The sequence below is a fragment of the Heterodontus francisci genome, chromosome 4, assembly GCF_036365525.1.
Source record: "Heterodontus francisci isolate sHetFra1 chromosome 4, sHetFra1.hap1, whole genome shotgun sequence".
Lineage (NCBI taxonomy): Eukaryota > Metazoa > Chordata > Chondrichthyes > Heterodontiformes > Heterodontidae > Heterodontus > Heterodontus francisci.
Genome location: NC_090374.1, coordinates 109038704 through 109058648, shown reverse-complemented (window position 1 = coordinate 109058648; position 19945 = coordinate 109038704). Strand labels below are relative to the sequence as shown.

The 19945-nt window shown below is 41.6% G+C and overlaps 1 protein-coding gene across 4 annotated transcripts in view; it reads right to left on the bottom strand.

Moving 5' to 3' along the window:
• The window catches only part of pcsk5b (proprotein convertase subtilisin/kexin type 5b), a 503063-nt gene that overhangs the window by 244359 nt on the left and 238759 nt on the right, over positions 1–19945 (bottom strand). For all 4 annotated transcript variants that reach the window (XM_068029979.1, XM_068029980.1, XM_068029981.1 and 1 more), the window contains exon 13: positions 1300–1436. In XM_068029979.1, the coding sequence (XP_067886080.1) occupies positions 1300–1436 (137 nt within the window). The remainder of the gene's footprint in view (positions 1–1299; positions 1437–19945) is intronic.

The window sequence follows — 19945 nt, the reverse complement described above, 5'->3', positions numbered from 1 at the left end:
CTCCCTTGGTTCCTTAGCAGTAATAGTCTTACATTACAGAAATACCTTCCCCTTATGTCCAGTTAAGTTTCCAATCAATGATAACCCTCAGAATGTTGACAGTAGGGGATTCAGCGATTGGAATACCATTGAATGTCAAGGGGAGATGGTTAGATTCTCTCCTGTTGGAAATGGTCATTGCCTGGCACTTGTGTGGTGCAAACGTTACTTGCCATTTATCAGCCTAAGCCTGAATGTTGTCCAGGTCTTGGTGCATGTGAACATGGGCTGCTTCAGTATCTAAGTCGTGAATGGAACTGAACACTGTGCAATTGTCAGCGAACATGCCCACTTCTGACCTTATCATGAGGGAAGATCATTGATGAAGCAGTTGAAGATAGTTGGGCCTAGGACACTGCCAATAGAAACTCCTGTAGCGATGTTCTGGGGCTTAGATGCTTGACCTCCAACAACCACTTTCCTTGTGCTAGGTATGATTCCAACCAGTGCAGGGTTTTCCCCGATTCCCATTGACTTCAATTTTGCTCAGGCCCCTTGATTCCACCCTTGGTCAAATGATTTCAAGGGCAGTCACTCTCACCTCATCTCTTGGATTCAGCTCTATTGTCCATGTTTGGACCAAAGCTGTAATGAGGTCTAGAGCCAAGTGATCCTGGAAAAACCCAAACTGAGCATCAGTGAGCAGGTTATTACTGAGTATGTACTGCTTGATAGCACTGTCGATGACATCTTTCATTGCTTTGCTGATGATCGAGAGTAGACTGATGGAGCAGTAATTGGCCACATTGGAATTGTCCTGCTTTTTATGGACAGGACATAGCTGGACAATTTTCCACATTGTCAGGCAGATGCCAGTTTTGTAGCTAAGTATAGACAAGGTTACGTCCTTAGCACGGACATAGATAAGGAGAGGCAGGAACTGCTATGGTATCTTTCAATCCTGCTGTAAACAGTGAGCTCTTAGCCCACCTTTGCAGACACTACATTGCAGGCAAGGCATGTGGGTGGAAACTTTAGTCATCAGTTTTGACTGTTTGACAACCTTGCTCATGGACAAATGCTTTAAAGTTTTAACTTTGTTTCACTGCTGTCAGTGCTTTGAAACATGTCCCACTTGTAAACAGAATTGCTTCTTCAGCATCAAACATCTGAATTTTAACAAAAATCTTTGCAAATGTTTAACTATAATTCATTCAACACAAATATTTTAATAATTCATATTGCAACAGTAAACTATTCTTCAGCAGAAGAAATGCAGAGGTTGAAAAATAACACTTCGTAATTCATTGTTGCAAGTACCTGGTGTTTTGAAGTTTCGGAGCTGGGAAGGACTGTCGTGAATTTCAAGGACCCAGTCACCTGCTGCCTTTTCACCCCAGCAGTGAGTAGTCATGAACTCCCAACTTTTAAAGCCTTCCATGGAATGATCAAACAACCTAGTATGGAAACATGGATAAGACAATCAGGAATGGCATACAAAGGGGTACTCTCATTTCCAACCAAGACACATGGGCAGCAGCATTCTATTCTTTTGGTAAGAATGCTGTAAAAATGAATCCCTTCTGTGTTCTGTTCTAGCCCATAATGCAAAGTGACTTTAAACACTTTGCTTCATAATTTAAGGACTCAAGCTCAAATCTGGTCAAAGTGGAAGTAGAGGCATTGCAATTGGTCTCAGAACTACCTTAATTTATAAGAAACAATATTTAAAGATACTGCTCTAGTGAGGAAAGCTGATTTTGTCAGGACGGTGGGGGCCCTTTGACAGACCTGAAAGTAGGGGCAACCATGCTTCAGCCTCTTCTGCGACTCCCCCCCTCACCCCCCGGCCACAATTTGGGCTATTCGGCAGCTAATTAATTGCCAGGACTCCTGCCCTTTTAAGGGATGAAAGCCCGCCTCCAAATGCTGTTGGCCAAAGGGTTGGCAGCTCTTCAGTCTCAGCTGCGCTACTGTGAGCAGTGACCACTGTTGGGACTGCACCCAGTTGAGAGAACACAGTGATGGATGCCGCCCTCGCGACAAGGTGAATGGGGTTGGAGGTCGCCGGGGCCAGTCAGGCAGACCCTGGCAAGGAAGGGGTGGGGTGGGATTTGGTGCGGGCAGAAGGGGGTGTAGCCATTGGGAGGGGGTGGGGGGGGGGGGGGGGGGAGGGAGGCCATTGCCAATGGGGGAGGGGGGACACACCTTGGTGAGCCAGAGTAGCCGATTTGGAAGGACCCCTCATCCACGAGCCCGCCAGGGTTTGCCAGGCAGTGTCCCCACGTGATGGAGGGCCCACTCGCCACTGTAAAATGCCAATGGCGGCAGGAAATGTTCCTTAATTGGCCACTTAAATGGCACAATTGGCCTCTGGGCAGAAGTGCTGTCCTCCACCTTCCCCTCTGTTGGTAAAATGCCATATCCCCCCCCCCAACTCCAACCCATGCCTTCCCAAACCATTTTATGGGCCTCCTGCTTCCCAGCCTGCCCCGAGAGGGCTAGTAAAATCTAGCCTGTGGAGATCAGATGAGTGCATGATTTGGCTTGACAGTGATATACTCTAAAGTTGAACAGCTTGCTGATTCTCACTTTCTAGGTTCAAAGATGAACAATAACCTCTTGAAAAGGGTATCAAAGGATCAGCTATCACTCATAATTGTACACCAGCTAACGTGACAGATTATAGGAGCCTTGAATGTGGGGAAACCATCTATGGCACATTACGTAAAATTTAAAAAGGTTGTTTCTTCAAAAAGGTACACTTTGTAGTTAAACAAAAGTAAAATAATGTGGATGCTGGAAATCTGAAATAAAAACAAAGTGCTGGAAATACATAGCAGGTCTGGCAGCATCTGTGGAGAGAGAAACAGGGTTAATGTTTCAGGTCTGTGACCTTCATCATGTTTTTATTACACTTTGTAGTTGGTAAGTACTTGAAGGTTCAAGTTTAATAAAAGCAACTTAACCTAAATAGAGAGAACCTTTTTTGTAATTGAAGTGACAAATGAGTTAATTGAGCAGATTTAGTACTGCAATGGACAAAGTGACTTTGACCTTTGATAATCCAGCAGGTTAAGCATAACCATAAAAAAGCCTTATACCTTTCATTCTTAGATGATAACTTCAAAAGGGTTTTGAAGTACAATGGCTTCACAGCCCAGAGCCAGCCACCATTGTTGACATGAAAATACTAGTTGTGCAGCTTTTTATCCTGCATATTTCAGGAGCAGAGTGCTAGCTTTTCAACTGTTCAAGTGCTCCCTCAAAAAAAACTTGCAAAATGTACTGAACTGCCCCATCAAACTCAACCTCATAATACTTTTATCACAATGGAGTATTTTGTTAAACAGTAAAGGGATACTCAATTCTAGTTTAGCATTGATCAATTAGATTTTTTTGCTTACACATTCCTCTCAAAGATGCAATCGTAAACCAAAAATTCATCACTAAAAATAATTATTCAATGGCTACTGGAGACATCAGCACTACAATAGGCTGAGGCATTGCTCAGAAGGACAAGTACCCACCATCAAGGATGCTTTCTACCCATGTCGCTATTGACAAAATGCTACAGGCAACAAAATTGATCACAACTTTATGCAGTGCTAGATCATGGCATCAGGTCAAACATGGTCATGGAAACCTCCTGCTGATTACCATCTACTGCCCCCCTCAGCTAATGAATCAGTACATTTCCATGTTAAACATCACTTGGAAGAAGCACTGAGGGTGGCAAGGGCACAAAATGTACTCTGGGTGGGGGGACATCAATGCCCATCATCAAGAGTGGCTCTGTAGCACCACTACTGACCAAGCTGGCCGAGTCCTAAAGGACATAGTTGCTAGACTGGGTCTGTGACAGGTGGTGAGGGAGCCAACAAGAGGGAAAAACCTACTTGACCTCGTCCTCACCAATCTACCTGTCGCAGATGCATCTGTCCAGGACAGCATTAGTAGGAGTGACCACCGCACAGTCCTTGTGGAGACGAAATCCTGTCTTCACATTGAGAATACCCTCAATCATGTTGTGTAGCACTACTGTGATGAAACATAGGTATAATAGGCTTAATTAGGTAGAATTTAGATATAGTTAATATATTATACGTTTTAGAATCAAAGATTGAGTAAATGGTCAGTTTTAAAGACTCACTGACATTCCCCTTTAAGTTTAGTTTAGAGATACAGCACTGAAACAGGCCCTTCGGCCCACCGAGTCTGTGCCGAACATCAACCACCCATTTATACTAATTCCTACCCTAATTCCATATTCCTACCACATCCCCACCTGTCCCTATATTTCCCTACCACCTACCTATACTAGGGGCAATTTATAATGGCCAATTAACCTATCACCCTGCAAGTCTTTGGCATGTGGGAGGAAACCGGAGCACCTGGAGGAAACCCACGCAGACACGGAGAACTTGCAAACCCCACACAGGCAGTACCCAGAATTGAACCCGGGTCGCTGGAGCTGTGAGACTGCGATGCGCCACTGTGCCACCCAAGAAGGGGAAGTTAGAAATTTCAAGGTCCCTGTTACAATAGAATGTGAACCAGAAACACCTTTTAAGGTAGGAAATCCATTTCAGTGTCTCTATTGCCAGGGATGTGGAGGATAAACACACATTGAAACATCCTGTGTGACATCAGCAAGAGGTAGCATAAACTTAATTGATGGGGGTGGTGATGTAGACAGATCTATTCAAAAGGTTGCTACAAGGTACCATAAAAAAGGCAATTATAGATAACAAAATAATAAATGGAATAGTACTTACAGGAAGATGTCAAGTAAACACAATTATAAACAGTTTGACCAGATAAATGCTCACAGCTTCAAGAGCAGGGGAATTCCAGCAAAACATTTAGTGGAGATGTTAGTTAATGATGAAATCCATATATGGTAGTAAGAGCAGGTAAAAGAGAGAAAGGTAACACCTATATGCTAAAAAGGTCAGATGATAGCTTAGAAACCGTATAAACATGAGTTTCTGAAGCAAAAATTAGAAGTGTTGAATTCCTCATCAATACTTCTCACCCTATGGCTTACTTGGGGAATTTAAGGTAAAAGTTTACTTTAAAGTTGGATGGATATTCGAAGATATTTTGCTGTAACACTGGCAGGGTTAAACTTTTGGATTCTATTTTAGAAATAGGATTGTGTGTTACATCTCATAGTAACATTTGATATTGTGATATACTTATCCACTTAAGAGTGTATTGCGTGTTCAATTCTTTAAAATATAAAAGTTAATAAATCATCTCATGTAGCACTTTGTATACAACTACAAGAACCCTCTCTCTGTATCTCTAAGTGGAGAGATACGTATCGAAGAGAGTTTCCCAGACCCTTATAATGAGGGGTATTTATGACATAGCCATAAATATTTTTTAAAATAGGCTATCTGAAATATTTTCTGTTTGTTTTCTTTCTTTGAGAGAAAACTAGTTCAATTCTTTAGACTGTTACGACCAGGTGAGAAAGGGGCCTAGGGTTCCCTCTCAGCCTTCACCTGGTCTTACCGTAACAGGGTTTAATTTTAACCATACACTGCTTTTAGCTCCCCCTTGTTCACCGCTTTCCGATTATAAGATAAAGAAACTAGCCAAACATGTTTTCTTAGGTTTAAAGAAAAAAGGTTGAACTTTATTAAACTTAAACTCTAATTTGGTTAACGTCTACGGATATGTGACCCGCCCCCACTAGCATGCATACAGGATACACACATGCAAACAGAGACAGAAAAGAGCAAAAGAAATAAAGTGGAAAAGTTTGAGGCAATATCTGAAGATGGTTTTGGTTACTGTTCTTTGAGTTCGCTGTAAAGCCCTTGATTGTAGGTAGGTCTTGCTTTTTGTTGGGGTCCAGTATTCTTCCCAAACCTTGTTCGATGTAGGAGACTTTTCTCTCTTGAGGATCATGTGTCCTCAGTAAGGCTTGAGAAAGAGATGGGAGCGAATAGGAGAGATCTTCTCACTCCAGAAGCAAACAGTCTTTCTGGCGTTCAGAAACTCTGTGGCTAGTTCAAAAAACCTGGACCAGCCAGTTTAACCAATCCTGGCTTTTGTGGATTGTGCCTTAGTACTCTCTGGAATGTTCTTCCTTACACCTTCAATGTTTGGTGATCAAAATCCATTGTGGGTTGAACGCGTCAGGAAATGGTCCTTTTGTCTCCACAAGCACTGTGTTCGTATGCAAATGTTTTTCAGCTAACTGTCTGGCAGCCCTTGTAACAAACCTTCTCTTCTTCCCAGAAAGTTTAAAATCAATGTTCATATGACAAAATTAATATGCCTCATTCTTGGCAGGTGGGGGCCTGCATGACAGGACCCAAATAAGTGTCTATAAGAATTTGTCTGGTTTGAACTTAATTGAGGGAGATTCATCAGGATGTACGCCTGATTTGGTTTGGTCCCTATAAGGGGTTAAAGTCATAAGTCGCATCAGTTGGCGCCCAAAATGTATCTTGTTGTTAACTGAATCCTGTACTTATATGTTGGTCTTTAATGTTTATTTTAGACTTGTAAGTACGGAAGGAATGTTTACTGTTAGCCGTATTAAGACCCAGTTTTAAGAATCTAGAGACGGTTAACTCCTGATCACGGTTTGTGGATCTTAAATCAGAATGCCCTCATTCTACTTTTGAGGTTTGGAAATTTCCTTTAAAAGTTCACTTTAAATCCGACTTGAGATTAAGTCCTGACATATTTTAATTCAAGGTATTATTGTGGCTGACCTTCAGGAGGATGGGATAGCATGTATCCAGTGGAATAATCAGACTGATACTCCAGACCCACAACATTCCTTAATGATAAAAGTGCACGCCTGCACAATTGGGTGACCTAATTACTGGTGCACAACAGTGTGGGGGTATCCATGGTAGAATTGTAGGTCCTGTGTATCTCTACGTGCATGGTTTCGGACTAGATGGCTTCCTCACGATGAGGTTCATGATTAGAATTTGCAGCAAAATTATAGACAGCTACTGGTACATTATCTTCAAATGAAGCAGGCACTTCTCCAGGCTTTTGCTAATGATGGTGCTGCTGGCTTTCCTCTATCTGTGGGACAGCCAATGCAGTCTCAAATTACACCCCTCGGCAATGTGAATCTTAACTCTATATATGCCACGTGTGGCAAGCCCAGTCTAAGCAACCAAGATAAAACAAGGTGGATTTTAAACAACCTTGATAGACTTGAAACTTTTGTCAAGGCTGGAGTGCTGCACATTTGTGGCAGCTCTTCTCCATGATGCTAAGCTCTGATCTAGCTCCCCCAATCAATAGGTGCAACAGCTGGATACAAATATATGTCCATCTCCTGACCACGACTCCAGTTCCGAAGAAGGGTCACTGACCCGAAACGTTAACTCTGCTTCTCTTTCCACAGATGCTGCCAGACCTGCTGAGTGATTCCAGCATTTCTTGTTTTTGTTTCAGATTTCCAGCATCCGCAGTATTTTGCTTTTATATCAGAATCCTACACTTAGACTAGCCTGTGAAGTGGCATTGTCTGCCTATCCTGATGACCAGAAGTTGCATAATATTGAATGCATTGTCCGTTCAAACCATGCCTTGCTGGGTCTGCCCCATACTAAGCCAATGGTCCAACCAGATCCCAAGGTTAAAAATAATACAGACAATGTCTCTGCTTCACACAGACAGGGACAAAATAGAACATGGACTCCTTGTTCCAGTCGCCCGCAGACTCATTCCTTTGGGCCCCTGGACAGGCGCTATGGTTGGTCTATACCACCATCTCACCAGGAGTGTGAGCGGCATATTTCCCCGGAACGGTCTAGCACCACACCTCGTAGAGATAGCCGGGTCAACTGGAATCACTATGGGGATGAATTTTACACTGGCCGTTCCTATCATAGAGTAATGGGAGGTTCCAGGGCTGACAGAGGCAGAGATCAGAAAGACTCCCAACAGGATTGGCATCCACCCCAAGGGGGCGATAGTCATGAATGTAAGCCTTCTGATAGACCACCTAAGGGATCGGGAAAGCATGAGACTCCGAAGAGGGAGGGGCAGACTTCAGTTAAAGGCATCAGAAATCAAGGCGGGGCTGATAGTCAGGACTCAGAAGCATCTGACTCTCCACAGTGAAGGGCTGGCACCCAGCCAGGGTTTCTTGAACTCCCCTATGCCCTGGCAACACTGTCCACTGCTGAACGGGTACAGGCACTCTTTAATACAGGAGCTGATTACTCAGTCATGGATCCTGTAATTATAAAACCTCAGTGGTCAGTTTTGGGAAGCATGATTTATCAGTAGGGGGATTTACACAGTGTATGACACAGTGGATTGACTTTTATGCAATTCCTGTTATTATATAAAAAAATAAAAAAATATATCTATGGTATTACAGCCACCCTGGAGGTGGGATTAGTACCTGATTTGGTTTGCCCTCGTTTATAGGACAGCCCGATATTAAACACTTCCTTAAGATCTTGTCCAGGCCTGTGGAGGTGTCCACGGACCAAGATGACCGACAGACATATATTCAGGCAGAGCTAGATCGCACCTGCCTAGAGGGGAGGATAAGGATCTTTTGGAACAGCTCCCAAGCTAGTACTACCCTTATCTACAGTGTCATCTGAATTAATGTGGCAAGGTAGATATAGAACCTCACTCTCTTGATGCAGGCTGGCACAAGCCCAGAAAACAGAGGCCTTTTCAGGATTATAAAGAGAAACTAGACACAATCCAATATCCCCAAACTTTGAAAAATCTGCAGGAAAGTTTAGGACTCCTGAACTTTGCTAGATCTTTTATACCGACCTTTGCTGAGCTCTCAGCACCTCTGTATGCTAGAGTTGGTGAGACAGTAATGGGCCCATTTATTTTTTCCCCCAGATGATTACTTGAAATTGCAACAACTGTGCCGTGATGTAGAGAAGGCTATAGATTTGGAGCAAAGGGACTTGCAGGTCCCACTTAATTTTCATTTCAAAACATCTCCTAAAGTAGCAGTTGCAGCTTTTTTTATAATGAAAATCGAATTGTGGCGGTTCAGTTTCATTCTTATAATTTTTCCAATGTTGAAAGATGAGACAATAAAAAGGAAAGGATTATGACGATGATAGTTCAGTGCCTCATTAAAGCACGACCCCTTCGAGGGATACACCCCATTACAATTTATACTGAAATACCAGACTTGAGATCAATTTTGAGAATGGCATCTGATGAGAGAAGAGTTACTCAAATCCGATACAACAAAGGGCCTCCTTTTTGAATGATCCTACACTCATTTTTAAATTTCAAACCTCAGACATGGACTTAGAACACCTCCCTGTTATGGAAGATGATGATACCAAGGAGGGAGTTAAACAAGTACCTCTGAAACCACTTACAGATCATCAAGTTATTTACTGTGACGGGTCATCAATGATGATTAAAAAGGGACATCCCAACAATCCTCAGCTGGGATGGGGGTAATAATAGGTACCTTTCGGGATTCTTATTCTTTCTATACAGAAGAATTACTGTCCATACCCCTTAGCCAACAGACTGCACAGTATGCTGAAGCTGCAGCACTATGGTATGCTTTAGAAAAGGCAGACCCTATTAAGCCTGCATTAATTTGTACAGATAGTGACTATTGTAAACAGGCTTATAACCAAGACCTTGTGTTCTGGGAGCAAACAGATTTTACCAATCATAAAGGTAAACCCACAAAACACAAATCATTGTGGGAAGATATTCTCCATTTTCGAAAGGAGAAACGTAATTGTCAGGTAATTCACATACCTGGACATGCCACTGGATCAGTACATTCAAAGGGCAACAGTCTTGCAGATGGACAGGCAAAATATTCAGTCTGCATGACACCCCCCTCGAGAGGGGCCTGCCATAGTTAATGTAATCAGTAGGGCAGAACGGGCAGCTAATCATGATGAGTAACAAATTCAACTGTTAGACTCGATGAAAGAGAATCCAAAAGAATATCTATCAAAGTACTTCTATTCAGAGACCCTGACTGGTATTATACTGGTTAAGTTGCCCAAGGGTATCCGGGAACCTCCACCCCCCCCACCGAGTCAAAAACGAGAACAGCTTGTAAAAGAATCTCACGAGGGTATATAGGCACATAGTGGTGCCCGAATAGCATTTTGCAAATTGACTCCTTTATATTGGTGGTCAGACATGCTTAAAGCCTGTAAAACATATGTGCCAAATTGTGATCCATGTAATTTGATCATTACTTATTAAACCGTCACCATTGGCTCCTGTGAAGCCTAATAAATCAAATCAATGGAGGAATTTTTTGTTGTTTTCATTGGACCACTACCCCCATCAATGGGGTATAACCATGTTCTCCTTTGTGTTGATGGTTGCAATTCTTTTTGCTGGCTGTTCCCCACATTCTACAATCCTACACTTTATCAAGGTTTTTCAAAGACGATAGTGTGCAAAGAGGAATTGGGTTAAAGCACAGCAAACCATGTCATCCGCAGTCAGTGGGACTGGTGGAATGTAAAAACCAGGAAGTAAAAAAGCTATTGACCAAACTGTGGAGAATCAGAGGGAATAAGTGGGCCGCCGTCATTCTGGAGGTACAGTTATCACTAAATAATGTGCCCAAGTGCATATCAGGGACAGTGTTTCCCAGAACACTATTATTTAATGGATGGCGTTGAATGCATACACCATTTACTCGCGTTTTTTTTATTGCATCTACGCTTTCTGACTCCTTGACCTGACAGCAACAATTAGATTTGAAACAAGAAATAACAGATCAAATTCATGAAATTGATCAGAGGATCCGAGACAAGAATAGACATAAACAGTTAACCAACAAAGCTTTGCAATCTGTAACTGGGGAGTGGGTTCAGGAGAGAAAGTTTGAACACAAACCTGGTTTGAGACCCATGTGGAAGAAAGCTGCTCAAACACATTGTTATTATTGAAAGAACTGTCAAAATATTTGCTAACCAGCCAAATGGCAAGCAATCTCTTAAAATTGTCTCTGTAGACAACCTGAAGGTGTGTTCTGAAGGGTACAGGAATGGAGGAACAGTACAAGGTGCAGTCGTACATTATCTTGCAGGACCCAGCCTGCAGGATGGCATTGGGAACATCGCTAATCAAACTGCAACCAACTGCGTCAATAACTGTTCCTCCCCCACACAGGACCTCGCAGCACCTCAAAAGGTTGGTTTCATTGGGAAGCACACTTGGCGCAATGAGCGGTAGTCAAGTTACAACAGAAGAAGGAAACACTATGGGAAATGAATGAAGCACTGAAGACTCTCAGTGATGGGATTTGCTCTCGTGTAAAGCGAGGATTAAGGTACTGGAGGATTCTTTGTTAAAGGTCATCCAGATGCAGGCAGTGCATATGACATGCCAGTGATGTGTTACTGCTTGAACACCTCATACTATGCGATTTCATGCAGAGAAGCAGAAATAAAGTGTTTGACTGCATTTGCCGAGTGACTTTGGAGGGGAGGTAATGCAAGTGATGTTCTTATTCATTATAACATTGGAAGAGTGCGATGGTACTAAGGAAACCATGGCGAAAAGGTTCTTCTTTGTATCGCCAAGTCAGCTTCTGGTGGAGTATGCATCTGTTATAAAGATAATCAGGTTCTGTATAACACTTCTATCCAGGACACATCAAAATTCCCTGATGTTCAGCTCTATTCATTTTACTCCTGGTGTGAGGACATTGGCTGGAATATGACTAAAAATTAACTAAAGCACATTTTAGTTTCTCTCAACAGGACTTTATCAGTTCAAGATCAAGCAGCTATAGAACCTTACTTCTCTACCTCATCACATGGGTTTCATCAGTTGATCATTGACGTTCGACATGTTGCGCTACAGTAAACTTATTAGACATTTTGCGACCTCAGATCACTGATACTTGGCACAGTTTTTTGAACTTTGTGATAAAATTAAAAGATTCATTTTTGGAAAATTTAGATGATCCATGTAAAAACGCAGACTATGATTGTTGTTGATGTATTATTGCACTGTTTTACATAATAGGTAATGACACTTTATTGAATGTTTACATTTTAGACATTACTTAGTTCAAACAATCTATCTTCATTGTTCGCCTTTATACTGGTCAAGAGGGGGGGGTGCAATGAAACATAGGTATAATAGGCTTAATTAGGTAGAATTTAGATATAGTTCATATATTATACGTTTTAGAATTAAAGATTGAATAAATGGTCAGTTTTCAAGACTCACTGACATTCCCCTTTAAGAAGGTGAAGGCTCAGCACTGAGGGAGTGCTGCACTGTCGGAGGTGCTGTCTTTCAGATAAGATGTTAAACTGAGGCTCAGGTGGACATAAAATATCCCATGGCACTATTTTGAAGAACAGGGGAGTTATCCCTGGTGTCCTGGCCTATATCTATCCCTCAAACAACAAAACAAAAACAGATTGTCTGGTCATTATCACATTGCTGTTTGTGCGTTGCCACATTTCCTACATCACAACAGTGACTACACTTCAAAATTACTTCATTGGTTGTAAGGCACTTGAAAATGTCTGGTAGTCGTGAAAGGCATTATATAAATGCAAGTTTATCTTTTTTTTTCTTCTTCAATATTTCCATTAAAATACACGCTACCATGTAAATGAAGCCCATGAAGCACACACGCAGCCATACTATACTGTAGAACTCAAGCAGTCATAACACATTGCAAAATTGCTTTCAGTGGAGGCGGATTCAGGTATAAGCACAAATAAATCACTCAACATCACATTTTTCTAAACAAAGTATGAGGTTAAATTTAACATGGGTACAATAGGTTTATGTTCTAGGGCCTTTCTCACAATGAAAATTACATCCAATGAAAGGGATAAACACATACATGCACTGAAATATTTGATTGATCGCTCCCCCTACAATTTTTTAAAAATAGAAAGCTTGACAAATGGAGCTTGAAGCTGCAAAGTATCTTGCATCTTTCAACATTCTATTCATCAATTTTACAATTTAAAAAGAAAATCAGCAAACTGCAAATTTAGACTATTACAAATGAAAATGTAATTTCTAAATTATATCTCTTAGAAGTTGAAAGAAGAGGCAATAAATAGCACAGTTTTACAGCACTTACAATTGGTTAAGGAAGACATTCAAATAAGATATCAAACCTTCCAACCTCCCCAATTTCACCCCAGCTGTGCCAATTTCAGAGGGCACTCAATCTGTTGGTAAATATTGCAGACAGGTTGTCAAGCAGCACAGCAATGGGACAGCCCACATAAATAAAACAAGAATTTAATCAGTTTGAATAAAGCATACAAGTTGATATTGGCAATTGGACTATAATAGCAAGTTGTATTTATATCATGGTTGATTGAGGTTTTTATTAAATCAGCATGCAAGTGGGATCTCTGTTTGCATATGAAAATAATGAGCTTGCAAATTCTGTATCTTCCTTTTGTGTCATTTTAGTATTTAAAAAAAAAATTCTTGGGATGCAGGAATTGTCAATAAGGCAGGCATTTGTTGCTAATGTTCAGTTACCCTGAGAGGTGACAGTGGGCCTTCATGAACTGTAGTGGTTTATTACAACTGACTGGCTTCCTAGGTAATATCTGAAAGTAATTAAGAGTAAACTACATTGATGTGGGACTGGAATCACTAGTAGGCCGGACCAGGTATGGATGTCAGACATACTTCCCTAAAGGGCGGCACAGTGGCGCAGTGGTTAGCACCGCAGCCTCACAGCTCCAGTGACCCGGGTTCGATTCCGGGTACTGCCTGTGTGGAGTTTGCAAGTTCTCCCTGTGTCTGCGTGGGTTTCCTCCGGGTGCTCCAGTTTCCTCCCACAAGCCAAAAGACTTGCAGGTTGATAGGTAAGTTGGCCATTATAAATTGTCACTAGTATAGGTAGGTGGTAGGGGAATATAGGGACAGGTGGGGATGTTTGGTAGGAATATGAAATTAGTGTAGGATTAGTATAAATGGGTGATTGATGTTCGGCACAGACTCGGTGGGCCGAAGGGCCTGTTTCAGTGCTGCATCTCTAATCAAAAGACATAAGTGAGGCACTTTTTTTTTTAATGATAATCCGATAGCTACATGGATCGCTTTTACTGATTGTAGCATTTTGTTTTTTTTTATATATAATCTGAACTCAAATTCTCAAGCTGACATGGTGGGATCTGAATTCACATTTTCTGGATTATTAGCATTTTAACATAACCACTGCACAATATTATTAATACTAGAAAGAGTGCCACATGAAGTAAGAATATTACTTACTAGTACATTGTACACTGCAGTGAATGAGTGACTCCTGCTAACATCAGGGTCCTTCACATACACCAACTCCAATTTATGCAGTGTTTGGTACAACTGACATCCCTGTACTGAGAGATTTTTTAAAATCTCTCCCCTTACCAGTTTTTACTCTTCCTTTCTGGTTTGAATCAAGCCAAACCCAAACCTAGCTGTAGGCAATGCCCTAATAGTAGTAATACATTTGTGTATCTCATATTTCTAATACACTATTCACCATTTCAAGTTTATAAACAGAGCTACTAAAATGGTTGTGTACAAAAAAACACTCACTCTTCAATAAAGAAAACCTTCTAATCTCAGAATGATTACAGCGCAGGAGTCCATTCAGCCCATCCTGTCCATGTCAGCTCTCTGTCAGAGCAACTCATCTAGTCCCACTACCACAACTTTTCCCTGTAGCCCTGCAAATTTTCTTCTCTTCGGGCAATTATCCAATTCTCTTTTGAAGGCCTCGATTGAGTCTTCCTCCACCACACACTCAGGCAGTACATTCCAGATCCTAACCACTTGCTGGTTAAAATGTTTTTCCTCATGTTGTTGCTTCTTTTGCCAATTGCCTTAAATTGGTGTTCTCTGGTTCTGGATCCTACTGCCAAGGGGAACAGTTTCTCCCTATCTACTCTGTGCGGACCTCTCATGATTTTGAACACCTCTATTAAATCTCCTCTTAATGTTTTCTTCTCTAAGAAGAACAGACCCAGCTTCTCCAACCTATCCATGTAACTGAAGTTCCTCATCCCTGGAACCATCCTCATGAATCTTTTCTGCACCCTCTTTAATGCCTTCACAACCTTCCTAAAGTGTGGTGCCCAGAAAAGGACACAATACTCCAGTTGAGGTCAAACCAGTCTTTTATACAGGTTTATCACAACTTCCTTGTTCTTGTATTCTATGCCCCTATTTATAAAATCCAGGACCCAGTAGGTTCCATTAACCACTTTTTCAAACTGCCCCTGCACCTTCAAATGATTTGTGCACATATAGCCCCATGTCCCCTCTGCTCATTGTACCCTTTAATTTATATTGCCTTTCCTTTCTCTTCCTACCAAAATGAATACTTCACACTTCTCTGCATTAAATTTTGTCCGCTATATGTCTGCCCATTCAACCATCCTGTTTATGTTCTCAAAGTTTCTATCTATAAGAACATAGGAATACAAGAAATAGAAGCAGGAGTAGGCCATTCGGCCCCTCAGGCCTGCTCTACCATTCAGTAAGATCATGGCTGATCTGATTGTGGCCTTAACTCCACTTTCCTGCCAACCTCCCATAACCCTTTACTCCGTTGTCGATCAAAAATCTGTCTAGCTCAATCTTGAATTTATTCAATGACCCAGTCTCCACTGCTCTTTGGGAAAGAGAATTTCAAAGATTAACGACCCGCTGAGAGAAGAAATTCCTCATCTCCATCTTAAATTTCAGACCCCTTATTTTGAAACTGTGCCCCCTAGTTCTAGATTCTCCCACAAAGGGAAACAGCCTCTCAGCATCTATCAGGTCAAGCTCCCTCAGAATCTTATATGTTTCTAAACTCCAATAAGCATAGGCCCAACCTGCTCAACCTTTTTCTACGAGGCAACTCTTTCATCCCAGGAATCAACCCAGTGAACCTTCTCTGAACTGCCTCCAATGCAAGTATATCCCTCCTTAAATAAGGAGGCTAAAACTGTATGCAATACTCTACGTGTAGTCAATGCCCTCTACAGTTGCAGCGAGACTTTCCTATTTTTATACTCCATTCTTCCTGCAATAAATTTCCTTTTCCTTCCTAATTACTTGCTGTACCTGCATGCTAACTTATGATTCATGTGCAAAGATGTCCAGATCCCTCTGTACTGCAGCATTCTGCAGTGTCTCTCCAGTTGAAAAATATTCTGCTTTTCTATTCATCCCATCAAAGTGGATAACCTCACATTTTCCCACATTATACTCCAAAGACAAATTATTGCCCACTCACTTAACTTATCGATATCCATTTGTAGACTCTTTATGTCCTCCTCGCAATTTGCTTTCCTACCTATCTTTGTATCATCAGCAAATTTGGCTACAATACACTGGGTCCCTGCATCCAAACCATCAATATTTTTACACTAATGTATTTTGTTGAATGATAATTTTCTTTGGTCCATTGACTGGAGATCTGAAATTATTTTTTTGAAGAAATTTATAAATAATATTTAAAGCAGGATGACTGCTGGCAGCTTAAGATGGTCACCTAGTTTGCTACACTGTATCCTACATTGCAAAGGACTGCGAAGAGGGAGACAAAATGTCTGTGCATTTACCAGCAGGAACCAAGATTCGGTCCTTGACCCCTCTAGGATATCCTCTCTCTCCTGGTCTGTAATGTTCTCCTTAATCAATACTACTACCCCTCCTCCTTTCTTTCCTTCCCAATCTATTCTGAACATCTTGTATCCAAGAATATTTAGTACCCAAGTCCTGCCCTTTGTTGAGTCAGGTTTCAGTTATCGCCATGTTATATTTCCACGTGGCTCTCAGCACCTGCAGCTCAAGCTTATTTACTGTGCATGTAAGTACGTGCACAGTAAACCTAATTTAGATTTTATTACATTCCCTCTTACTATAACCCCACCTAATACATTACTATTTCCTACTCTAGTGCTATCCATCCCTCCTAATGTCATCTCTAATATTACCTTCTGGTTCCCACATACCTGCCAAGTTAGTTTAAACCCTTCCCCAAAAGCACTAGCAAATCGTCCCACGAGGACATTGGTCCCGGCTCTATTCCAGTGCACAGAAGTTTCCAAAGTTTATGTGCCAGTACAGAGGTGCCTGGAGGTGGGAAGTATTTAAAAATATGTAAAATAATATTTTCTATTAGTTAAGTGGTCTCTTAAAATAACTGTACCAGTAACAAACAAGGGAATTGAAGTCTGGGCATTCTTGGTGATTTCAAAACAGAAAGCCCATATAGAAAAACAGGCTGTATAGATTTGGGAAGCATTGGTTTTGTTGTTCTTGTCAATTTATACAAAAAGAGGGAATTGGAAGAGAAAGGCAAAATAAACAGGCAGTGAGTGGAACACAGACATTAAAACCAGATAATAAAAACAAAAAAAAACATTTTATTTAATCACTTAATTTAAAACTCAGGTGAGGCATTATGCACATGCTGTACCAAGAGGCAGACAAGAAATACTGGGAATACCAGAAAAATGTACGCATGTAGGAGCTGGTGATTCCCCAAAGGGAGGAGTTGACAGATCTGGGAACAATTCCCTTTGGCAGCTCTATTTTCAGCACCCTCACGAGCTCATGTATTTTAGCTGAAGAAAACTTAAACTTGGACTCACAATAGTTCAGAATCAACTTGGTCATTTACAGGGGTCACACTGATTACACAATAGGTTGTGCAAGCTGATGGTTGCTCAATAAACTGAGCACAGTTGAGTGCATTAAGAGCTTCCGACCCAATGAATTAGTACTTGACACGCAAGCAATCTGTGTATGATGTGTTAACGGAGCAGAATACTTTTAACACCAGTTTTTAACAAGACAGTAGTGGGCCTTTGCCTGCTCTGCACCTGCAGATGTTAGATAAACTATCCATTGCACAGCTGTTTTCCCTCAGGAATAGCTCCAGCCACTCATCAGCTGGCAAAAGGAACTCGAGAGGAAGTCCAGACACACTAAACAGGCTAATCAAAACTTTCTGTCCTGTTTCTAGAGACTGATTACCATGGAAATATTTTCCTTTTGAACAAGTCTGGGACAGACATTTTACAACATTATCCTAAACATGTGTTAAACTGCAAAGGATTTTTTCAGTCCATTCCTTAAGCTATAGTTTTCTATATTGTAACCACTTGCGGACAAAAAAAGTACATTTTACAAGATAATATGAAGCCTCTCTAAAACAGTGTCAAAAGCAACTCACTATTAATCTATATATAACTCTCTAATATCCACACCCCACCTGCTTTCACCCAGCCACACTTGGATGGAAAACGTCAGGTATCCTCAAGCTCCACCTGAGTTGCGCTGTGAACACCCTTCTCCTACACACTGGACTGCAATGGCTACCCATGTGACTGTGTTGTTAACTTGTTTAAATTTCTTTAGAACAATTTAATTATCCATGCTGAGTAGGATGGCACCATTGAAACCACTGGTTGTTGGTTTTCTGCTATTAGGAGGGAGGAAAATTCAGTTCTGTTGTACCATTTAAAATAAAATAAAAAGTGCTGGAAATACTCAGCAGGTCAGGGAGCATCTGTGGAGAGAGAAGCAGAGTTAACGTTTCAGGTCCGGTGAGCAAACTTAATGATTACAATGTTCTTCTGGCTAGTCTCCAATTCTCAACTCTTCATAAACATCATTCAAAATGCTGCTGCCGGTTTCCTATCCCACATCAGATCACACTCACCCATTACTCCTATGCTTCCTGACCTTCATTGGCTCCCAGAGTACCAATGCCTCCAAATTACCATAACCTTCATGTTTAAATCCCTTGATAGTACTATCCCTATCTCTAACCTCCAGCCTTACAACCCATTTAACTCTCTGCTGCTCTAGATCTGGCCTCTTCTGCAATTCACCCTATCCCACCCTGCATCAGTGGTGGCAACATCTTCCGTGCCTAGGTCCCTTGCTCTAGAAATCCCTCTGTGAACCCCACTGCTCTTCCTGATTACTCCTTGATGACATGCCTTTGGACACTTTTGTACGTCATAGATGCTATATAAAATCAAACTGCTGTTGCCTTTGAGAATAGTTGGTGTGTGATATGTGTTTATGGGGGGAGGAGGGGGGGGGGGGCAGGAGAGACAGTTTTTTTTTTCTTATATTAGGCTTCCATACTTCCATTTACTGAAAGCACACAGCTCATAGGGGTACAGTAACATATTGGTTATGTTATTGGGTTATTAATCCAGCGACCTGTGCTAATGGCCTAGAGACATGAGTTCAAATCCCACTACAGCAGCTAGGGAACTTAAATTCAGCAAATTAAACAAATCTGGAATAAAAAGCTAGTATTGGTAATGGTGACCATTGAACTACCAGATTGTCATAAAAACCCATCTGGTTCATTAATGTCCTTCAGAAAAGGAAATCTTCAGTCCTTACCCAATAATGAGAGTCCAGGTGCCCAGCAATGTGGTTGACTCTCAACTGCCCTCTGAAATGGCCAAGCAAGCCACTCAGTTATAAGAAAAACTGCAACAATAAACTATAATAAAATCAGAAGGACCACCCAACATCAACCTAGGCAGGGGATTCGGACATAAAGGTACACCCATCCTGCAAAGTCTTCGTCACCAAGATCTGGGGAATTGTGTCAAGTTTGGGAGAGCAGTCCTACAGACTAGTCAAGCAATGCCCTACATAGTCATACTCACAGAAATGACACATTTTAGCTAATGCCCCAGACTTCTCCATCAGTATCCCCATGTATGTCCTCACCCACCGGCAGGTGACAGCCACCAGAAATGGTGGGTTGGGAGCGAATGGCCCTGGGAGTCCTCAACATTGGCTCAAGACACCATGAAATCTCATGGCATCAGGTCAAATGTGGACAAAGGAACCTCCTGCTGATTACACCAACTGTCCCTCCCTCAGGTGATAAATCAGTGCTCCTCCACATTGAATGCCACTTAGAAGAAGCACTGAGGACAGCACGTGCATAGATGCACTCTGGGTGAGGGACTGCAATGCCCATCAA